General features: G+C 43.2%; 1 protein-coding gene across 1 annotated transcript in view; it reads left to right on the forward strand.

The window, feature by feature from the left end:
* The window catches only part of LOC122220236 (sine oculis binding protein homolog), a 163,395-nt gene that overhangs the window by 75,958 nt on the left and 62,724 nt on the right, over positions 1-24,713 (forward strand). The window contains exon 5 of the mRNA XM_042939485.1: positions 20,758-20,853. Within this exon, the coding sequence (XP_042795419.1) occupies positions 20,758-20,853 (96 nt within the window). The remainder of the gene's footprint in view (positions 1-20,757; positions 20,854-24,713) is intronic.

The raw sequence follows: 24,713 nt of genomic DNA on the forward strand, positions 1-24,713 counted from the left end.
ACTGCTGTCTTCTCCTGCACAACAAAATAAGGGCCATTCTCACTCACGCCTTCCCTTTCTAAGATTTAACGCAGTGCCCCATCCTTCAGACCCAGCAGGCGGTGGAGGTCTGTGCCGAGATGCTTGATGGGTTTCAAAATCCTCATGTTTGTTCGCCCTTAGAGGCTCCTTTCATCTGCAGTAGCTGCTTCCCCTCTCCACCGTGGGAGAGAAAGAAAAACAAGCATCTGGACTTGTGAAAGGGAAGAGAATGGAGTTAAATTGAAGACAGAAGATGTTACTGTCTATTTTAGCCAGGCTCTTCAGGAAAGGGGGCAGGATTTGGAACCAGAAAGCAGCGAGAACTGAGGCAGCTTTGGGCTTGGCTTCTCTCCATCTCCTCTGTCATGGTATCTCTGATTTTCCCTGGCTGGCTGCTCCATGTTTTCCTTTCTGTCCTCCCCATAGTTCCTGGTCCTCACCATTCAGCATGTCTAACTTCATCATGGCCTCTCCAGCTCCTCCCAATATTGTGACCTTTCAATTCAGCTCCCGTCACTACATGTTGCAGTCTCTTGGTATATGCCAGTTCTCGTTCCTGAGAGAGGAAATCTGATTGAATCAGTTCATCTTTTTGCAACAGGCCATATCATGGGTTGCTGGACACCTTATCTAGTGGCTGGTCTTGCGTCAAGTGCATATCCTTGGTCCAGTCAGCTATGGCCGGTCACATGGTACAAAACGTGGTACACAGTCCCTTAGAAGGGGATGTGATAGGCAAACACTCAATTGCTATCTCAGGTCCACAGACCTACATTTATGGAGCATTCCCTTGTGTCAAGCACTGTGCTAGGCATCAAGGGTATCAAGAGTCTTTCATTCATTTCCTATTAATATAATAAGGAACAAAGGGGAGAAAATGACCACAACCAGAAGTAGGTAAGAAATAGCAGGGAGCACATGGGGACGAGGGTAGAAGTTTAGGGCTTAGTAATACATAACCAGGCTTGTGCTTCTGATCCAAAATCCAGGATGCACTTACTTCCTCTTCACCCCTGTCCCTCGAGTGTGAAATTGAAAGTTGGACAGGTCCTGGAAAATAATTGAGACTTCTATTGAAAACCTCCTTCTAGCACTCACCTAAAATCCCCTCTCCTCCTGACCACTCCAGCCCGAGAAGATGCTTCTCAAACCTCCCTCACGTGCCTGGTCTCCTGGGATGAAGACACACCTTCAGCATCACAGCTCACCCTCGAGTGAGCAATCACTTTCTCCACCATGTTCTTACTCCACCAAGAAATCACCTCCTCAAAGTCTATATTCTTTAGCATTTCAAGTACTATTATTTGATTTTATATCATCAAAATACCTACATATTTTACTAGCCAAATTCTGGGATTGGATTGCATTTTAGTACATAGCATATTCAGTCATTAACAAATGCTCTTCCTAGAGGGACTTCTCGTGTTCTGAACTCATTGCACTTCATCTCACAGCACATCGACTTTGGGGATTATGGGAAAGAAACATGTAAGAAACACGTAAGATCTGGTCCTTTCTCTCCAGGAGTTTTCTTCCTGGCTCCGAAGATGGGACATACACACGTTAAAGGGAGAAGAAGAGTGGCTGATTCTTGTTTAAATATGTACCCTGCTAGGCAAGAGGCTAGGAGGTGGCCTGGTTCGGGCTGCCCGTGGCTGCAGTTAGGAAGCTTGAAGAGCTATGGGGAGGGTGGGATGTACTGAGGCCTGGCTGACTTCATTCTGGGCTGGCCTGTTTGTGTGTTCAGTTTGGGGAGGTGGGGGATGGGCTTGCTGCCTTTGCAGGCACGGATCGCTCCCTTGGGCTAAATGATACTTGCTGTGTGACTCTTTTCTACTCCTATGCTGTATTGAAGTGATGGGGCCTGGGATGTGTTGCAAATAAATCATTTTTTTATTGTTGTGTTTTGTTTTTTTTAAAGGGAGAACTAGAAAAGAGGTTCTGAGAGTAGCCCAGAGAATTCCCCCAGCTCCATTTCTTCTGGCTCTAACGTGGCTGTGTGGAAAGAGGAACAATATTTAAACTCAACTGGGTGGTTCTCTTAAAACTTTGTTAAAAGGTCCATTTTAAGAACCTGTGGCTTTATCCATGTATGTAATGTTTCTTTCCCATCACTTATATATATTTCTTGGAAGTCTCCATTGAGAATTTTGGGTATATCAGCAATAATTATCATCCAGTAGTGTTAACAGAGTCCAATGGCAGGAGTTATTTCCAATTATTGACTTTATTATGTTTTCTGTATATTTCAACTAATTTTTAAAAGGCAGCCACAAACTCAACTAACAAAGAAAAAAGCTGAACAAAGTACTGAACAGTGGAAAATGTGGTAAAGTTGCCCATGGAGGAGTTCTTATAAGACACAATCTTTTAAATATGTATTTTATTGTTTCTAGCAACTCAACAAACTAAAACCATATTGAAAATGAACAACTGACAGAAATGAGCCAAAGCATGCCTCAGGCAAGTCAAAGCTCCCCACCAGTTTGGGGTTAACTTCCGTCACTCCTAACATTTGTGAGAGGATGATTCTAAATAACATGGAAATGAAATCATGAATTCTACACACAGGATTAGGGAGGGAGCTACACACACATTAGTAAGCCTGGTGCTCCTTTATAATCTCTGATGTCACACAGACAGAAGGGCTAGGAGGGGAGAGATGTGTCCTTGAATTAAGAAGGAGCTTCCAGCAGACAATGGGGACAATATGGGGCATTACTCTGGGTGCTCTCTGCTCTTTCCCTTATATACTTTAAACAGTCCGTATGCTGCCAAGAATCCCATATTACAGTTCTGTGCATTCTGTCGGATACCTGGTTATGTCTTGCTTTCCTCATTTTTGAGATAAGAACTTAACCATTCTCAGGAGCCTGAGAAGGAGGGATAGGAGCCTTAATGCACTGACCCCTATAAGAATTGTTACCATTTGTTAGAGAAATCTTTACGCTCTCGCACCGTCTTCCTACTCATATACGAGGCTAATTGAAAAAGAAAGGAAGATCTGTCCTTTGAATCGAGAAAGGGTTTTTTCTATCAATCTCCTTAGCTCCTTTTAAAAGAGTGATTTACAAAAAGCATTATTACTTTATTTGGGCTCCAGGTAAAGGAAGAGTGGGAAAGAAGGAAGGTCAGAACAGTCCACCGCTTTGCCCCTTTTGTATCCCCAATATACCGGGAGCTGTGAATCCGGAGCAGTGTCAGATTTTGCTTTGAGAAACACTTAGGAAGTGAAACTGATGCCAGGGACTCGCTGAGGGCAGCAGCGTGCCATTGCAGGGTGGTAGGTGGAAGACGTCAGGATAAAATGGAGGACAAAAATAGCCGTTTCGTCACTATTTCCTACCGAGGTACATGAGAAATTTCACTGAAATTGTTTCCATATACATTTCAAACTTTCCACAAAATGAAACAGCATTGGGTACGGGCAGAGGTTTCCAGAGGGCATCACGTGTGTGGAAGGGAAGCCTATTCCCTGGGTCTGAAACCACAGGATGAGGGGAAACAAACTAGCCCCGGCGGGGGGGTCTCCACCTTGAAGAGCTGCCGCCGCCTTTGTTGCAATGAGCGTGAAGCACACGCCTTCACTTTTAGTTACTTTGGCTTTTTTGGCTGGTGTCGCATCTTATAAGTCACAGTCTAGCTTCTCCTGTCCGTATTTTTACTGCACAGAAGGCTTCCCAATTTGCAAGCGTTTGCAGCACGGCTGGGCCCGGAGATAAAACAGAATGTGTATGTAGTACAGTATGCATTCAGCTGATGCACAAGACTCTTTCCACCATATGTGCAAAATAGTGTGCTTTTCACTCAAGGTGCCACAGCCAAAATTGCCAGGAGCACATGAATAAGTGGAGGAGAGAACATCATATGCAACGCAGCACCGGGTCTTGCCCCCTCCTTGGAAGGAGACCCTTGATTTCAGCAGCCGCCTGCATTTTTGTCCCTTTTTTAGCTTATCTGTCACACCATGTCCCACTTACCTTTACACAGCCCCAATCTCATTCTTCTCCCCCAGCCTTGACCTGGGATGTCAGCCATTGTTGAAGCCAATGTGGGGTCCCAGTTGCCCTTCCAGTAGGAGAGGAGGGAGGGGTGGTAATTAGCACTTATGCTAATGAGGGTAACAAGACAGGTAAAAAGAAGTTACAGAAGAACACAGAAGGAGAAAACCAGCTGATGTTTTTTCCTTCCTCTTAAATGTTTATTACCTTTCATCTCATGCAAAGCATAGCTTACCAAGCCTTTTTACAGGAAAGTAACATTGGTCTGGTTCCACTGGAACATCTTTTGTGATGAGAAAAAAATAGGAGTGAGAGATATAAAAGAATGGTACTTTTTACTCATTTCTTTGAAGCTGTCTTGAATCTCCTTGGATCCGTTAGTCTAAATAAAGCAATACAAAGATTTTTGGGTTAACTTTTTTACTTTGATATTTGCCACTTAAAATTTGAATCAGCACCTCCTTTGGCTTTATTGAAAATTTCATGTTTGCTTGAAAGCGTATAGTATTGCCGATCAAAAGATCTCAGTGGACATGCAACTCAAAAATCTTTTCTTGAGTTATACCATTGGTGTTGCATGGTGCTTACAACCCATCTCCTATGCGACCGAGTGTGGGTGGGTACGAAGTACTAACCCTGCTTCACAGATGGGAAACAAAGCTACAGGGCGGGAACTTTTTTTCATCTATTCTTCAGCTTTTTCTTCAGCCACCAGTCTGGGAAGTAGGGCTCCTCCACCCATGGGCCCACAACAGGGCATGTCTGACAGGTGGGAGGGGTAAGTGGTGAAGGTCACCTACAGTGTAATAATTGCACTGTTATAATCAACCTGTTGTAAATAAGTCATTATCTCAATTTTCTACATTGACTTCATTTGAGTTATTTGTGGGCTTTCTCCCCCAGCCTGTTGACAACCTTTGGGCCAATAGAAAGTGTGATTTTTGTGCTTACATTTTTCATCAATGCTAAAGGATTTGCTTCTCTTGACTATACCCACAACAGCGAACAACATGTGGCTCTGTAGGCTACCTGCATGTTACTCTACCTTTCTTGGGGAGTAGATCTGGGGAATTCCTTGCCTGGTGAGGATACACTTGGAATGTCAGGGCTCTTGGGTTTCAGCATTGTCTTTTGTCACTGTGGGGTCAGGTGGAAGGTGATATACATCACAGAGGGAAGAACAGGTTGATGGCAGGTACTGCCTTGTCCAGGCGGAAATCTGGGTGGGCAGGGAGACAGCTCTACCAGCAGGTGTTAGATGAGAGGCGAGGGTGATGTGTTATGGAAAGATCGAGGGCAGGAAATGGTAGGGACCTTGAGTTGCCAAGGAAATTGGACTGATCATCCATGGTGGCCCTGTTGGATGCTTCATTCCTTAGGGCAGGGGCCAGAGGAGAAATGTCCTGTATTTGAGCAGAGTCATTGTACAGTGGGAGAGGCTTCTAGCCTTGGAGAGTATCTTTGGGGAGGAGCCCATCAGAGCCTCTCTTTAAAGCTGTGCTTTGGATGTGCATCATCAGTCTGCAACAGTGGCGACAGTCACACTAGAGCTCAATTCTCATTCATTTGGTAATTGGTTATTTTAACACAAACTGTGACTAAGGAACATGATTACACACCTGTCAGCCATATGACGGGAAAGAGAGCTGTCTGTGAGCAGGGGAAGAGGCCGCGTTTCTCCCCGGGTCTCTGTGGAGTCTTCTCCATCAAAGATGTCATTTTTCATTTTTACCTTGAAACAAGACAGACATTATAGCTACTGCCTTGTTTGTATCATTTAAGGAATTGCTGCCACAGATGTTGATCTAAACTAATACAATTTCATTTTGATTATATCTTTGTAGACATCCGATTCTGGAGCACAGGAGGGCAGGATGTAATACAAAGAAACAAATGAGCATAAACATTATATGGTACCTGTACAGCAGCTTCCTGTGGCAGGGCAAGAGGTGGGGAGAAATAGAAACGAAATGACATTTTACTTCAAGATGAAGCAAATCTGTAAAATAAAAGAAAGCTGTTTCCGATTGCACAGGTGGCTAGGAGAGGGGAGTCTCACTTAATGGAGGAGAGACTGCCAGGTGATTCAGGGTCCTGTCTAAAGAGCGTGAAGGAGAGATGATGTGTCAAAAAGATGAGGATGAACACATTAAAAACAAAACAAAACTCAAAGGCAACAGTTTTGTACTGAATTCTTAAATGAATAAGGACCTAATAAATGAGGAAACATTTAGTTAAAGGAAAGAATAAGCCTTCTTTGCCTTTTGAATAAGAAAACTATATCCTCTCATTTACACATTTTCTGAAAATGGTGAACCACACATTGGATTGTTTAGAAATTCTCCCCTGTAATTTGTCTGATCCTCTGTCATTGGTGAGGCCGTTCAGCTTGGAAAGAGTGTGTGGGTCACAGTGTATGGGTGCCAGACCTCTGCGGAGCATTTAAAATCAGCAGATGATGCAGGTGTCCTCTGTTACTGAGTTAGAAACAAAGTTGATACAGGGTGAAGTTAGAAGCTGGAAATAAGGAATAAAGGGAGAGGATATGAATGGCAAGGAAGACACCGACAGTAAGACCTTGGTTGAGTTGACAGAGGTGTGGTGAGGGCCGCGGAATTCAACACGTGGTAGCCTCCGTGAATCTCTGGCTGCTCACCTGGATGGGAGCTGCTCAGCCCATGTAGAAAGTTGCTTGATGGAGATACTGCTCGCAAAACCCAAGAGGAGACGAAGGGATAAAAAAAGAAAACACAACCATGCTTTATTTGCAGGGAGTGGAATGAGTAGTCAGATGGTGAAAGAGACGTAGAAGTGGTCATTGATATCGATGTGTAGAGGGTTAAGATCCTGATTAGTGCTTATGCATTTCTAAAAAGCCCTCAACTCTTCACCAGTGTCTTCTCACTGACATCGGTCTTTGGCTGCTGAGCATGCTGTATAGTTGTGCACAACTTAATCAAGACTTTAATGATAGGAGAGAGTGAGTCCCTGTTGCCTTCCAGCCAGCTGAGTTTTTCTCTTCAGAAAAGAAAGTGGGTCTGTGAAATTTAAATAACTGTCCTATATTGAGTACTTTGTTCCATGCATTGTGTAGGACCTGCGATGAATTGTTTCATTTAATCCTTGCATTGAATTTCTGAGCTGGATGTTATGTCCCCCGTTTTATTGCTGGTGCCAGAAATCAAACTCAGCTCAGTATTGGCACCAAATGGCCCTCCTCACCCATTTCTGTACTAACATCCTCAGCTAAATGGCACACGGAGTGCTTGGCCTTTGAGAATTTGCTCACACTTTTTCTGGTTTTTTATTTCATCCTAATTCTTGTTTGCTTATGCGAATATTTTCTACTTCTTGCCTTTTGTGGTTGACTTTTATTTACTTTAAAAAATTATAATTATTTTAAAATCTAAATTTTAAATAGGATATAAATGTATGATATTTGACACTCCAAATTGTGAATGGTTAGACCTTGGCAAGGGATCCTTTGCTTTACTATCGTTGAACTTAAAAAATTAAAATGTGTTGGACATGTGGGCTGAATATCATTCATTTTATTTTTATTATTTATTTATTTTTAATTTTTTTTAAATGTTTATTTTTGAGAGAGAGAGGGAGAGAGAAAGACAGAATGTGAGCAGGGGAGGGGCAGAGAGAGAGAGGGAGACACATAATCTGAAGCAGGCTCCAGGCTCTGAGCTGTCAGCACAGAGCCCGATGCAGGGTTTGAACTCATGGGGTGAGATCATGACCTGAGCCGAAGTTGGCCACTTAACCGACTGAGCCACCCAGGCGCCCCTTTTTATTTATTTTTTTTAATGTTTATATTTTTGAGAGAGAGACAGAGTGTGAGTGGGGGGGGGGAGCAGAGAGAGTGGGAGACACACAGAATCCGAAGCAGGCTCCAGGCTCCAAGCTGTCAGCACAGAGCGTGGACATGGGACTCAATCCCATGAACCATGAAATCATGATCTGTGCTGAAGTTGGATGCTCAACCGACTGAGCCACCCAGATGCTCCGAATACCATTCATTTTAGATAGTTAGTTGTTCAGTTGTCTACAACTGCTGGACACGTTGGTAGATGCTCAATAAATGAGGAAGGAGTGAATGAATGAATGGGACCTTAAAAAAAGTTATATATGTGTCCTTGCCATTGTGGTCTGTTTTCTATGGGGTCACAATGCCACGTAGAATGGTTTTGTATAAAGGCAGATGGTACAACCTGTAGTTTATAGAATTAGACAAATCATTTTTGTCATTCAAAGGCAAAGGTCTGTCATTCCTTAAGGCAAAGATAAGAGTGAAATTTCTTTATTTCACACACTCGGATACTTGATTGCATGTAAACACTGCTTGTTTTAGTAACAAGAGAAGGCTAATATTATAATAGTTATATCAAATGATCATTCCTATTCCCCTTTTACTATTTTCCACATCAAACCATTTGACAGTTTTCTGTTCTATGATTAGGTAAGAACCACAAGGAAAGTTTTATGAATTTAGAATCTTTTGTCCTTGAAAACATGGCTCAGTCTATGTTGACACCCAAGAAAAGATTCAGGCTCCCACTCTCACCTTGGAATCCCATCATCTTAAGCATGTAGATTTGCAAATGAAATATAAGAGGGATTTCAAAACAAGCAGGCCCCCAGTGGGAAGTCTGTCAACTTAAGGGGTGTGTCTCCCCCATCTCTGTGCAGAGCTTCTCCTGCTGACCTATAGGACTCCCCGGGCAAACTCCCATTTCCACACCAACTCCCCACCCTCCCTCTCCTTCCATCCTTCCCTCTTTTTTTACCCCATACCTCAAGTGCAGAATACTTGGAAAGGTCATTGCCCTCCATCCTGGTGGGCTTAGGGTTTGGATCTGCTCAACCTTTGGCTGTGTTCTTGTTGCCTGTGTTGCCTTTGGCCTAGAAGACTGACACCCAGGCCTTGACCTTCAGGGAGGTGCTGGCTCCGTTGACCACTGCAATGGTCATTGGTGCTTCACCATGAAGAGGGGAGATCAGAGGGCTAAGTTTTCCTCTCTCCTGCAAGGACCCGCAGGGACATTTGAACCTTGACTTCTCTGCCTTCTAGTAATATCTACAGTTTCTGTTGCTCATTGTCAGCCAACATCCTCTGCTGACTGAGCTGCTGTGGAAGAGCCAGTGTTGCATGGGTATCAAGAGCCTGGGCACGGTGTCACAACACCAGCATTTGGACCCCGGCTTTGCCTTTGTTAGCTCGTTTGTTTTGGAAAAGTCACTGAACTTCTCTACACTTCAGATTCCTTATTGGAAAAATGAGGGTAGTAATGGCCATATAGACTTACAACGGTTTGGGGAGTAATGAGCCAAAGTCTGCAATTGTTTAACATGGTGTCTGGCAGAGAACAAACTTTAATCTTAATGCCACTGTCAAAGTGACTTCTATACTGAGTTTTTTTTCTTTTGTGGTGACATCTCTGTGAAGCAGTCATTGAATTGGACGTCTTTGGAAGCAGTGATATTCTCTCCAATGGGGTCCAGTCTGCAGTCTGGGAGCCTTATTCTGATGTGGCTCCCCAGTTATCTTATATCTAGAACCCCACTGGGCAACTGAGATACCAGAGTATGGAGGATCTGGAATAGTTTGGGAATTTCGGTAACCAGAAAGGTCAGGTAAGAGGAAAGGGACAAACAGGAGGGGCAGGGCTGCTCGCTGTGCAGGAGAAAACTACCTTCTTGTTCTCAACTATACTACACAGAGAGAGGATGTGGAAACCAAGGACACTTTTTGTCTTTTGTCACTTAGGCTTTGATTCTAAAATGTAACTCCTGGAAATGTAACAACAAAAACAATAATACTTTCAAAAAGGGGTGACAGAGGAACAAGTGTTAACTGACATCATCATCTAAGCATGGACCTTAATCTGGTACTCAGCTGTTGGCTTCAACAGGCCCTTCCCTCAACACAAGTCAAATTCTGCTTGAAAGATTGCCCCCTCTTTAAACATGTCACAGTCCCGCTTTTTATTACTTCCATTTATCATTTGCAGAATGGCAGGGATTTAAAATTAAGACTCCGGAGAGGGCCATTTGATCAGAAGCTCCTTTGCTGCCATCTTTACATTTGCCTCCTCAGAGAGGCTGATCCGTCCTGGGTTTGGAAACAAGGTAATTTTGACTTTGTTGCTCTAAGCCTGATGGCGCCTCTGTTAGCAGTTCAAGTGGTACGTGGCTCATAATTGAAGCAGTCAGGAGGACCATCCTGTTCAGAATCACATCCCAACTTCACACTTGGAAAGACCCAGGAGGCACAGTGAATAGACGTGCCACCCTGTCTTTCTCCTTTGCCTGCCACCACTGGTACAAGCCACAGCATCACTCCATGTTGGTCAGAGCATCTGTGTGGACAGGGCACAGTAACAGCCAGGATTTTACTCCTACTCTTGGTCTTTCTTCTTTATGTCAGGCCAACTTTAGATCTTTAAAACCATTGCATAATTCGCACTTCTGTTTCTTACTAAGGAAACCTTATCTTTAAGACACATTATATTTTGGGCACCATTATAGGACGCTGACTGTAAAATTGTCCCGGGTCAGGGCAGTGACCAGGATGGGATACTTTTCTGTAGCTATCCAAGGTGGAGGACCCGAATGGCTAGTTCAAGGCAGCCTCTATGGAGACAGCTCCAGCCAGGCCGAGTGCACAGATCAAAGCTTCCAAGGCAGGTCTAGAGCCAAGAGTGAGGGTTGAGAGCTGAGAGTGGTATAGAAGTAGCCTCAAAGCTGGAGCTGGTAGGGAACCGGTGCAGACCTCTATGGGGCATCTACAGGCCTACTTGGCAGGTTGGTGGGCACCAGGGGAATGAGGTAGGCCGAGGCCCACGTGAACCATGCGGAGAAGATGTTAACAGTCCTGTAGTATCTGGATCCTGATTATGGCATTTCTGTGGTTGCTGGTAAGGTTGGTTTGAGCACTGAACCTTTATTACAGATAACAATTGTGACACCATGGTCTTTGACAAGTATTGCTGCTAATTTAGAAATCATAGTCCTTGGGGCACCTGGGTGGCTCAGTCGGTTAAGCGTCCGACTTCAGCTCAGGTCACGATCTCGCGGTCCGTGAGTTCGAGCCCCGCGTCAGGCTCTGGGCTGATGGCTCAGAGCCTGGAGCCTGCTTCCGATTCTGTGTCTCCCTCTCTCTCTGCCCCTCCCCCGTTCATGCTCTCTCTCTGTCTCAAAAATAAATAAAACGTTAAAAAAAAAAATTAAAAAAAAAAAAAAGAAATCATAGTCCTTGACCTCAGAATGAGAAACTACTTCAAGGATACAAGTGTTTCAATTTGTGATTCATAGCTATCCATGACCATCATCACCCAGGTATGCCCTTTGAGTTATTTCTTCCAAAAGCAGTGAGCGATACACACTGATTCATCCACATTCTCTCACATGTGTCTGGTGTCCATCTCCCCTTTGCTAAGACCTTTATGCATGTGATGTGGCAGGTCATGATGAAGGGTATGTTCTGTGAGAGGGACAACAGGGCAAGCTAACTATCTCAGGAGTGCCCCTGAGCCTCTTGCATCATCTCCTCTCCCACTGAGCTAATTAGCCATCAGCCTGATGAGGGCTACATTACTGTTGCTCTGTCTCAATTTTTCCTAGTCGTAGAGGGTGTTGTGGTATTGAACAGAGGCTAGTGAACTGGCCTTTGGCTCCCCACACCCCAACTCTTGAAGAATCACCACAATCTCGGCCTGTTCCTTGGCTAGACAAGTCCAGGGACTTCATTTTGCCAGTTCATCCAAAAATTCGTCCACAGTTCATCCACTGCTTTGATGAGCTGATTCATGTTAACCAAAGCCACAATCTGCATTTATATACTGGAGTGCCAGGACTGAATGACATAAGACACACAATGTCCTTTATAGTCTGTGCAGAACCATTTATGGGACTAATAAAAAATAATATGATAATATTGATAATGCTTTTAGAAATTCACAAAGGAAATTGCTAAAGGATCTGAATAGTTGAGTGAGCTCTGTAGGACATGTCCTTCTGGAATTGATGGGCTTAGGTGTCATAATCAATGATCCAAAGGTTATTTAACAAGAATCAGGCCAAAGAGGTTGGTTTGTTTTAAGGATTAATTTTATAAATTTTGAAGTAGCATCTCCCTCAGCCTATGCCAGAGACTTACTGACTCATGTTTGCTCTTGCCTCTTTTTCCTAGGCTCTTTGCAGACCACCCCACCACCACCTTCAGTTATGTTTGTCCTTAAGTACCCTCTTTTCCTCATTTCTTTGGTGTATTCAATCTTAGAATTGAAAACCCAAGAAAACCAGAGAATTATGAAAACCTCCCTTAATGAATTAATAACATATATTTTTAGCTTAATGACATCAGTATTTTCAAGTGATTTCACACTGATTTTTTTTAATTAAAAAGTTTTTAAATGTTTATTTGTTTTGAGGGGGGGGTGCAGAGAAAGGGGGACAGAGGATCTGAAGCGGGCTCTGTGCTGACAATAGAGAGCCCAGTATGGGGCTTGAACTCATGTGAGATCATGACCTGAGCCAAAGTGGGACGCTTAACCGACTGAGCCAGCCAGGTGCCCCAACACTGATTTTGTTTTAAACCACTAGCAGAGAGCTAGCAGATCATCAAGTATAGAGTGAGGGCTGTGGAGGCAGATTGCCTGAGTCTGAATTCTGGTTCCACCACTTGTTAGCTGTGCGACTTTGTATGAACAACATCATCTCTCTGTGCTCCTGTTTTCTTGTATATAAAAAGGAGGTAATAATAGTACCTAATCATAAGCTTTTGTTTTGCTTTGGTATATAGGTGGGTGTGTGTGTTAAATATAAAACACTTAGAATGATGTCTGGTGCGTTCATAACAGCCGTAGGGATGTTAGCTGTTACTATTAATCTTTGATAATATCCAGAGCAGTACCTTCATCTGGTTCTAGTGTGTTTCCTATTCCCATCTGAGCCCAGGTTATTTCGAGGGAGACTTCCTGTGGATAGTAAATCTCCTCCATTACGTCTGGATTCTTTCCTACTCTTACAGATGGGGTCCTGGGGTCCCTTTCCAGCCTTGCCTGTTTCGCATTTTCTCTAATTCCTTAGGCCCATCCTGAGGTCTGTATAGAAAGACTGGAGTCCAGCCCCTTCTGCCTAGTGATTTCAGAGGAAAGGAATAAAAGGACCACCTGAAATGCCTAGATTAGGCCAATTATTTAAGTATTTCATAGGTGCCAACGGGTAACATGGTGGAATTGCCTGCCTTTTGTTTCCCCTCACATGACCCTGGGTAATAAATACAAATGAATAGTGAGTGAAAAAGCCAAAAGGCAATTGGTGGGTGGAGGCAAGAGGTGGGAGGAGGGGAGCCATCAAGGAGCCTGGATAATCCCCCATGGATTGAGGGTCCTGGGATAATCAGAAGCTGCTTGGGATGTGATGGTGGTGACTTTAGCAGAGAACAGAAGAGGGGGCTGCATGCCCCAGCTGCTGGGCCTTACCTGCGGACCAGTTTGGTAAGACAGTTCCTACCAAAGACACTCAGGTGACCTGACAAAAAGCAGTGCAAGATAAATCCAGTAGTCCTGTCCAATATAGGAAGAACAGATTTTTTAAATGAGGAGCAAAAACAGGGATTTTCAGAACCACTTAGCAACTGCTCTGATTTTTCTGGACACAGCTGTAATGTGCTGGGATGAGCATGATATATTTTAGCTGGTGTGGTAGCTGTATTTCAGGCTGATGTGGAATCTGTTGCCGTAACTGTCATGCAATCCATTAGGGCCCCTGAGTAAGGGCAGCCATTAATCAGGCGCGAGATCAGCCCGGTAGCCTCACGTGCTCACAGCTCTGAGTGGTTCTGACCTGACATCGTTTAAGGAGATGCTCCTAGAGGCCATAAACATGATTTGATTCCCATTATCTTCATGTTGCATATTTGTTACCGTTATTCTTTGAAGACTCCAAATTGGATATTAAAAATTTATGATATATATAAAGGTTTGCATGGAGTGAAAAAATAGCTGCAGCAAATAAGTCCATCTCATCCATCAGAGATGTGGGAGCTGTCAGAGGAGCCTGGCAGGTATGGAGGATGGAGAATTAGGAGGAACGTCACTGGGGAAACAGCTTCTCCCTTGGCCTGCTTGCTAAATGGGAATTTAAATACATTTTGTTAAAAGAACAAAGTAAAAGAGCACCACTGCAGGAATCCCATAGTCAATCTTTGATGACAAGCTAATGAAAGGGAGGGCCAGGGAGTCTGACGCAAAAATTAGTACTAGCGTGAATTGAGCAGATGCCTGGGTCCAGAAACTGATGTTTGTGCATGCCTGGGGTGTCTCCAGAGCAGGGAGCCTGATGCCAGGTGGGAGTCCTCTGTGCGAGAGAAAGCTCTCTACCCAAGTTGCATGCACACATAATCCTGTCCACAAGCCATGCCATTCTCTGCAATCTGATGTTCACTGACTTGAATATTTGCATAGGAACAACTCACACTTAAGGGGATCCATTTGTAGAGGGAGACCATTCAGGGTGGAGAAAAACAGAACGCTTCTGGACCTTGGCTTAAGGAGGAGCAAAGGGTTAATGAATCCGTTCAACATATACTTACAGGATTGTTTGTTGTACAAGGGACTCTGCTGAGCATGGGGGCTTCATCCATTTTCCCTTAAGCAGCTTCCAATCTGGTAGGGAAGATAAGACATGAGTCATAACCCAAGATGAGTTATATCAAGGAGTTCCAGACTGACTTGGGGCACTATGACCAGATGAGATAAAAGAAACAGGGAGCAAGGCCCTGGGTTGGTTAATCTGAGAATGGACTTTTGGGGATGAGGATTTGTTAAGCAACAACCAGAGGTTAGAGGGGGAGGCAGAGGAGAGAAACACGGACAAAATGATTATTGGCTTAAGTCCAAATTGAGTACAAGATCTGAAGTGAGGCTAAGACTCTAGTGTCTAACCAGGTGGGAGGGACAGGTGTGGGGCAGAAGTGCATGGAGTAGCCAGTGAGGGTCCAGGTGGGAGGCAGGTGTGATCAGAGAACTCTGGCAGAGGCCTGCTCAGACTCAGGTATGGAGTTGATTCCTGAGGTTCAGGGGCAGGGCACTCACCTCTGGGGACTAGAGTGCAAGGCAGAATGTCCAGATGCTAGGGTTGAAGGATAGGAACTCATTACTCATTCATTCACTCACTCACCATTTATGGAGTCTTTATAATATGCCAGGCAGTAGATGAGGCTCTAGAGATTTGCAGCTGAATAGAACAGTTTCTGCACTCAAGGACCTCACAGATTGGTGGGGAAGACACACACATAGATGGTCATAATGCAATGCAATGGGTGGAATGCTGATACATATAAATATATAGACAGAGGGGTACAGAGCCCGGGTTAGGATCAGGAGGAAGAGGTCTGGATTGGCTTCCTAAAGGAGCTACAGACTGAATGAACGCTTAAAAGATGTATAAGAATTTTCCAGGAGAAGTGGGGGAGGACAGATGGAATCTAGTTTTACAAAGAGAAAATGGGGGTAAAGGACAGGAATCCAGTTGAAGGGAACTGGGCATTCAGTCGTGAGGAGTTTGGACCACCAAGATGAGAATAGCTGAGCTGTAATCCAGAAGAAGCAGGAGCCACTCCACAGGCCTCCTTGTGTTATTTTAGCCCAGGGCCAGCACTGGCTGAACTTCACTGAGGGGCATGGAAACCGGGCTGACCTTTATGCCAAGGTCACAGAGATGTTCCCAACACACATGACAGTTGCAGTTTATTCCTTTCTGAGTTTCTTCAAGAGAAATGTATGTAGGCATTTGGCTAAGGAAAGACAGACCGGAAATGGGACCGGAAATCGGAAAATGAAATCCTAAGGGTTTTCAGAGGTGATGTGTCCCTGTGCTTTTGTCTTGAATTTTGAACGGAAATTCTATTACTCCTGGCTCAAAGAGTGCGTTCTAAAAAATGAAAGTTTTTCTCTGCAACTATTCATCTCTAAACTTACCCCCCCCCCCCCCCCCCAACTTGGAGATGCACTATTTTTGATGTTCTCAAGTCTGGTAACAACACCACGTGTGTGAGCCGGTGTGTGCCAAGTCCGCCACAGCACCGGAACGCTCAGTCTAGACGCTCTGTGTGCTCTCCCCACTCTGGTTCCAGGAAGAACCTTCTCTTGTTTTCCAAAAAAGTTCTGAAATCACGGCGACACAGAGGTGTAAACTCCCATTCATCACAGGGAGGTCTTAACTGGGAAGCGTAGTTATCTTTCCACTTAAATGGCAGCAGTGTTAACCTTTTTGTTGAGTCAGAAAAATCTCACTTTTCTGGGGTATAGCCCGGTGGAGCTGATTTTAGAATGTTCCACCTTTTCTAAGGGAGACTCTCGAGGAGAAAACATGCTGATCTTGCTTGAAGATGTACACGACACCAAAGCTTTGGCCCAAAGGAAGAAGTGAATTCTTTGAAAGAGAACCAAAGATTGCCGTATGTAAGAATCAAAATAAAAAAAGGGAAAGGGAGAGAGAGGTGAATATGAATTTGTTTAAGCCGGAGATTTTTGAGGTAGAGAGGCAATGGGTCTAAGTGTCGCACATAATCTAATATTTATTCAAATGGTAGGCACAACATGACTGTCAGCAAGATGGGGAAATCCCCTTGCAGTTTAAATGAAGGATATTTACTTTTTGCAGTTTAATTGAAGGATTTCTATTTCTATTTTATGGCAAGAGGTGGAGTCTTCTTAGAATAGTAGATAAGAAATGTACCTTTGGTTTGACGATTGCATTTGTAGTAAAATGTAAAAAAAAAAAAAAAAAAGCTTCCTGTTTGCTTTTCCCCATAGTTGGCATAAATATCCAGCGTATTAGTCAGAATAAAGCTGCTGAGAATAAGACACATGGAGAGAATTAGTTCATCATGTATCTTGGCATTCCTTCTGTCAGAACTGGTCACTCCAGAACAAAGTCAGACATCAACACAGGTCTCCGGGCCCCAGGAGATGCCAAGAGCTGGCAGTGGGGTGGTCTGCCCCAAGAAAGGCAGTGAGAGAGCTCATGGTCTGTGAAGAATTTAAGAACAATAAAAGAAAACAACTAAAAGTCATTCTGCTTCATGTTTTTACCATGACCAGAGATTCTGAATGTCTGCAGGGCTTACACAGCCCTGCCTCGATATGCCATTGTCTGCCAGCCCAGATGGGGCAGAGGCAGAAGGCACTGACTTCAATATATAACAGGTTATAAAATGATTCTACTAGGATTTTTGTCTAACATCGCCATCGAGTTGCAGGAATGAAAACAGAACTCATTCCCACAGAGCACTTACCGTGTACCATGCAGTGGCTGGGGCTGAAGGTCCAGAGGTGAGGAACCAGGCACTATCTCTGCCCTTAGGAAGCGTCTGCTACTTTGCAGAGAAGACAAAAAAATCACACCAACCGGTGTAAAGTTGCACCTGTGTCAAGTCAAAGCGAGGGCACATGGGGATTTTTGACTTGGTTGTAGAGGTTCAGAAAGGCCTTTTGAGGAGCTGGTCTAGTAGTTCTTCCAATATTATTTTTCATGCCAAGAACTAAAATAAGGGATTTTTTTGCCTGCGATCAGCTAGCCGTGTCATCTCTGGAGTCTTTACAATAAGACCCATCCCAGGGGCCATATCCTACATCCTCTTAGTGTTGCATAGCAGTTCACTCTAGTGGGGTCGGGACGTGGTTAGAGAACATTCTGCCGACACTCTGCCAAGAGCCTCCTCTTGATACCCCTCCTCTGGGCACACTCCTTAGATCAGTGGTTCTCAGCCCTGCTTGTACATTACAATCACCCCAGAGCTTTTTAAAAAACACCCATGTCCGGGCCCCACCCTGGACCAATTAAATCAGAGTCTTGGAAAAAAGTGGGACAGGAGGGGGCAGGATGGGCTCCAATGTTAAAAAGCCACCCCAGATGATTCTAGTATGCAGTCAAGAGTGGAGAATTATTGCCCTCGCTGAATGCACTTAATTTCACTTAGCCTAGGAATAGTAGTTTTAAAATTTACACTAAAAACCCTTTAGAATGCAAAAGGAATTACTCTGGCGAGAGGCGGGTGACTGCTCAATGTGTGCACACACACATGAGGGAGACGGTGCTGGGGGTCCTAGCATGTTGTATGCTTCCCAGTTCTGTGGCACATGGTGGCAATGCGGCAAATGGCTGCAGGATGGAACGTCTTGCACTCTGGCATCAGATGGCTTGCGAGAGGCAGACCATTCCAAGGGCCATGGGTTTTGATGGAGAGGCAAATAGCTCCATAAAGAAGCAAATCTCTGGCTTTCTCTCTTCACTTCCAACCCCCTCAATCTCCCTCTCCTTTCTCTTCCATGGCTGTTTTATTCCACCTCATAAATTATGAGTCTTTATATGAAATCTTTAGCTCCTTTGAGGAAGCACCTTCAAATATTAGACAATGGGATTATTTCTTGTCCTTTAAAAACATAAAAAGCATTGTGATCACCTTACGTATAAGTGGAATGGATGTATTTTTGCCACTAATGTTGAAAATATCCCCAGGCATCTGGTGTGTATGAATGTGTACACATAGTACATGCATAATAAACATATTCCACCTTATGAATATTTATACACAAGATACATGTATATTGAATATAGACATATATATGTAAATAGTAGCCCTCGTAAACTATATGCTAAGTGTGTTTCCAAGCATATGTATCATAGTGCATCAGGAATATAATAAACCTAACCACCAACTTTAGCATATTTCGAGGTGGCATTTTCTACAGAGTTGTTTATGGTAAGGTCTAGTTACTATCCATGTATGGGGCTTTTTTTTTTTTTTCTTCACCACTTAAACGTTTGTTAAGTACCAACTAAAAGTAAGACACTAGAAATGGCAGAATAGGAAAGACGAAGTAGATGTAGCATCAGCCGTCAAGAGACCTCACAGAGTGGCTTAAAACACACTTACAGAGAATGGAAGAATCTAACATCGTTGCTACCCATTGGCATCTTATTGTTTTTCCTCCAGCTGCCTTTTATTTATACACTCCACTTTAAAGTGGGCCCCATTTAAGACTATATTAACTTAAGCCCAGATGTAGCTGCAGAGGAGAGCTGACGCTGTGAGATGCTGTGAGAAGGAGCATCATCGCTTTCAGTGCCTTGATAACCACTGAACGTGAACAAAGCTTACGCTTTCTGTCACATGTAGTCCAGTCCTATAACTGCATTTTTATTTTACTTTGATTTGGTAGGGGGAGATAAAAGGTATAATAAAAAGGCACTCAATCCCAGAGATGTTCATACATTTCAAAAATGAAACCAAAACAGAGCAATTCTCTTCTCCCACCAACTTCTTGTAACACAAATATTACTGCCCATGACATTCCATTTCCAAATTCCATCCAGTTCCCTCCCTGTAATAAGTAGCAGAAGGCTTTGTTAAAAAACAAGCTATACATCCTTAAATGTACAAAATACGGCTCTGTTTCTAAAACGACGATCCCTCTTCTAGCCGAGGAGCTCTGAGTGATACTTGTCAGCCGGCAAATTTCACTCCATTAAAGGAGAAACACCACCCAAGTGCTGTCATCGCTGTGCCCCAGACATACGCTCATTGTTTTCTCCTCCTCGATCCATACATCACAACAGGTAGTTCTCAGCTGTTCCCTTGGTGCCAGACATACATTTTATCTAAAGAGACAGCCGACAGAACTACCTGCTGCTTCCTGTGCGGCTCTCCCTGTGTTTCTCTCCTTTTTCCTACTTCACTTGGGCTTTTTAAAATCAGCTGGCAGGGAGCCAGGAGCTCATCATTTTAATGCAGCGCAAAATGGAATATGCATAATTATATGCAAGCCATATGTGAGGGAGACAGCTCAGCTGTGAATTTCAGGAGGCCAGGAAAGGGGGAGCAGTTAGGGCTAAGATGAGATGAGAGCAGAGCGAGGTGCAAGTGTCACCCAAATGAATGGTTTAATGAGTGTGCTGCAGACACGCCTCCTTTCACCTACCTCTCCCCCTCTCCCACTCCAAACCAGAAACGGATGGAGATTAGGAGGACAAGACTGTATGCAAGCGGTATTGCTAACGGGTTCTGTTAATGTCTCCATTTAAACTTCAGCTTTCTTAATTAACAGCGTAGATCAAAATAACTAGTAACTTTTAATGCAGCTTCTTAATTAAATCTATTTTTTTTTTTTTACTGCATTCGATTGAAGAATCATTGTTCTTACTAGATCATTGCTCCTTTCAGATCTTTATTTAAAAATCAAGGGGAATCAGTTTATCTCTAATAGTATTACGATGCAAAATATAACGATGCAAACTGCTTTTCTTGTGGCCTTGCTATTAGAATTTTCTTAAAGTGCGTTATCTAGAGATTGCTTAAGCATGCCAAAAAGTTTAAACACGTACGTATGTCATATAATCCTCAATGTGCAACGAAAGCCACTGGAAGACCAAAGTGGTGGTTAATTGCCAACGAAACTATTTGATTTTGGTTTGCTTCATATCATTTAAAATATCACACCACAGTGAATTTGCATGTCGAAACCAAACTACGTCAAGAAAAATAAACCCCGAATTTTGACATCTAAAAGGCGTACTGCGTATTTAAACAAACTTCTTAATAATGTTGTTATTTCTGGATTCCCGTTTGTTTAATGGTCTGAGCTGTTATGCTTTTAGCTTTTTTTTTTTCTTCCATTATTTGTTAAGTCCCTAAATAGGCCATTATATTTCCCTTCAGGCTAGAGATGAAGATGGACAAGCTGAAAATTTCCCCCAGCAGCACTATGCTAAGGAAACTCCAAGGCTTGCCTTCAAGAATAACTGCGAACTACTTGTAAGAATAACATACTTACAACAAGTCTAGAATGTTACTTTAGCACAGTGAAAACAGTTTTTGAAAGGGTTTGTTCATTATTACATCATTTATGAAGTATTACAGTTTTTCTGTATAGAGTTCTAAATGCTAATTCTGATATCACTGAATATTAACTATAAGATCTCAGATTGTGTGCAAATCTTTTATATCTGATTATAGAGCGTGGATGGCCCTGTCTTTGTTAGCTTGTTCTGTATAGTAGTTTATAACCAGCCATTTGGAGAATGGCTAGTAAAGTTAAAAATGGAGAGAAAGACAGTCGATATATGTAGCTTGGAAAAAAAAAAAAACAATCCCACCTCCACTCCTCCTCCTCCTTCCTAATTGTACACTATTTTAGGAGACAGCATGGTAATATTTTGTTCTGCTGGGAAAGATAGCAGAGTTGACACGCAGTACTCCCTTTAGGATTCAAGTGTTCCTACACTCTCTTGCCAAACTCAATCAGGCACTTTCGTCTTTCCTCTGTAGGAGAAGTCAAAGCAGCGACAGGATGCGGGGATGTTTACAAGTCGCGAGAGAGGGGGTATCAGCTGTGACAGGGACTCTGTTCCAACGCAGGGTTAATTTGCTGTTCATTTTAGCATTTACAGCAAGACAAGATGAAAAGCAAGAAGGAATGCCTATTATATTTCTATTAAATGAATCTGTCGGGACCTAATGTTCTTGATTAGCTTTTGAAAATGAGTACTCCGCGATGCATTTGCTGTTTACCTAAAGTAAACAGAGAATGAATTGTCATTTATTTAGATATTTAAGCACTTGCTTTTGAAAATGAAGCTTTATGAGGGATCTAGCTATGTTGTCCCTAAATGTTCTTTTCTTTTCAATTGCATTAAAGCAAAACATTTGCTCCAACTAAATGAAAACACTGAAAGAGAATGAGGATGCTCCGTTGTTACATTTTGAGGTAGTCTCATTTCTATTTAGTGTTTTGGCTGAACACCGAACAGCTCTGCCAGGTCTCCGCATTAGGAAATCCCACATGTAACAGTCTTTGGACTTAGCTCTGATACCAACTGTTCATTAAAAACAAAGTGTCCAAAGAGCAGGAGAAGAGAGAAAAATACAGTTCTTACCCATCCTAGCCGCAGCAGCTAGATGTTGACAGTGAGAAACTCTTTTCCCCCCAGCTCCATAAACTGCATGGTTACAATAGAGCCACTCATGCTGTGTGTCTAGCCCCTTGACCAATCAGTCCGCAGGCAAATTCGCTGCTTATCAATGCAGTTGCTTTTTTTTTGTTTGTTTGCTTGTTTGTTTGCTTTCTGATGATTTAACTCACCTTATATTTTACCTTAGGGCTCTTAAGCTTCCAGGCCTCCTAGCATGACCTATTTTGGGGAAATCTTTTTCATCCATTTCCCTTTTAATACTTCCCTCTGTAACCATAGTTATCCAGCAGAAGACCGTAGGGGCCATTAATGCTATGTTTGGTATCAAAATGCTTTGGGGAGTATCTTACTTCTTTTTAGAGAAACAGTTAAAATTAATATGCCATAGTTGATTTTTAAAAAATATTTATTGCTAAAACGAATGTGCTGAGTCCTGGTTGTGGTCGGTTCATACAGGAGGAAGTAAAATATATATGTGAACATCTTTTCCAGCTACCTTTAGAGAAAATGTATGTTTAATCATTGCTATGCTTAGACACAGTAGTGTATTAGCAGTAGTTTTGAGAGATGTGTACAATCTTTGTCCTTTTAGTCACTGTAAGAAATGCTTTATTTTCATCAGCATAGTTTTTTTGTGACAAAAGAAAAAGGAGAATAAAGAGAAAAAAACAAGGAAGCTTATTTCTCCAAGGAGAAATTTAATTTTTTCAACTACAAGAAAAGCAGTGGTATTTGGCTGGATATGAGGCTGGGAAAAGTGATGCTTCTATATGAAAAAGCTAGAACATTCTTAAGTGAGAAATAGGCAGTCCTTGGAGTTTTCTTAGTGCAGCTTAGAGCAAATTTTTAAAGACTTCGTGAAAAAAGATTGCAAGTCCTGCTCCAAAGTACTTTCTTAGCTTCAGAGCCACCTTGCATAGTTCACCATAGCAAGAGCAGGGGTGGGTTTGGAAAGTGGAGGAACTTTGTTGGGGTTGCCAATGGCCCTTGGAAAAAAACACTAGGGGAATAGGTTACTTCTAGGCTCGCAGATGATCAGGACACATGGCTACATATAGGGACTGACAGAAAGTGCCCCGGCCAGGTGGACTGAACATTGACTCAGACTTGTATTAGTGACTGTTTATTTTCTCTGCCCTCTCTCCCACACCCCCAGCCTCTGCTGCTTGGAAGAGGGTTAAGTAGCCTAAACAGAAATAAAGCAAAATCGATGCCTGGAATGCACAAGTATGTGTAATCAGAAGGCACTGACAAACAAAGCATTGGCAGATAGAAAAATCTGCTGTGCAACTGCAGATTCCTGAAGGGTATTGATTTTTCCATTTAAATCCCAAACTGTGATATGTGCCTTCACACTTAATGTACAACACAGATGACTAGATATTTAGCTTGGTGGCCAAGATTCTCTGGTTGGTGATTGTGCAGCAGCTTCCTTATGCTTTTTATTAATTTTGAAAATGCAGTGCTGTCAAGATGAGTGACATTAGATAAAGCGTGAGTACTGTTTGATATAACACAATTCAGCATGGCCCCCATCTACCTCTTCACAGATAGGTACCATGTGCGTGTGTGTGCGCGCGCACACACATGCGCACACACACACACACACACACACACACCCCAGGGTATTTTGCTGACGTAGCTAAATTTATGACCAAGGCAAATAACTTTCAATTAAAAAAAAAAAACTGTGGAAATTCACATCACGTTAACACTCCAGCAACATGGCTTAGGGGAGTCCAGAAGAGGGAACATTTAGAGCCAGCCACAGGTGACTGGCCTCTGCCCCAAATTTCACCCCCGTTGCTGGTCCCTTTACCATTATTGCCTCATTCTTTCAGGACTAGAAGGCCTTCTCTTCTCTTCTTTTCCTCTACTACAATGCTTATATTGATGGTGGGAATTGGATTAAGAGCTATAGTTGAGAAGAGGACATTTATCATGTGATGAACTCACACCTACTCATCAGCTAGGACTTTCTCAGTTCTTAAAAGCCAGCTGGGAGTAAGACCTTGCAGAAATACAGCAGAAGCTGGGTCCTTGGAGGGAGAAGACCTGTAGCTAGAAGAAGAGCAATGTTGTGAGGGTTTAGGGGACGGAACTGAAGGCGACCAAGCCTACTCCCCAGGTGTTCTGAGGGCCAGTCCAGAGAACATCACTGCATTCAAGAGGGAGGTCAAAATATAGTCAAAGAACAGCAGTAGCAACGTAGTGTAATTTGGTTGGAAAGAATGCAGGTTTAAGCAGTCTGAAAGGAGAAATAAGAGAAAGGAAACTCAAGAGGGAAATCAGCCTGTTTTGCTCAGTTCCAGCTTCCCGAGTCATCACTGAGACACAATCTGACTCCCTTTGGCCTTTCCTAAGGCTAATAGGGGTGGGAATTTTGCAAAGGGTGGTGGGAGAGGGAGTCCACAACTGGGAGGCTACAAAAAATAGCACCAGGGAAGACTTCTTTCTGGTCATTTGTGATGCCAGTGTAGGGAAAAGATGAAAACCATTTTAGTTTTGTGGCCTGTGGACAGAGGTGGTGGGAGGAGAGATGCGTAGGCAGTTCTTGCATGGGCTGTTTGTCCATCTAATTTCCTGGTGAAGGTAGACAAGAGCTGGATTGCAACAGGTGGGCATAGTCCTTAGGCAGAATTGCTGTACAGAACTGCTTTGTAGCAATACATTGTTCAGTCCACTAGATGTTATCGAGTATCT

Source organism: Panthera leo, chromosome B2 (genome assembly GCF_018350215.1).
Source record: "Panthera leo isolate Ple1 chromosome B2, P.leo_Ple1_pat1.1, whole genome shotgun sequence".
In the NCBI taxonomy this organism is placed as follows: Eukaryota; Metazoa; Chordata; class Mammalia; order Carnivora; family Felidae; genus Panthera; species Panthera leo.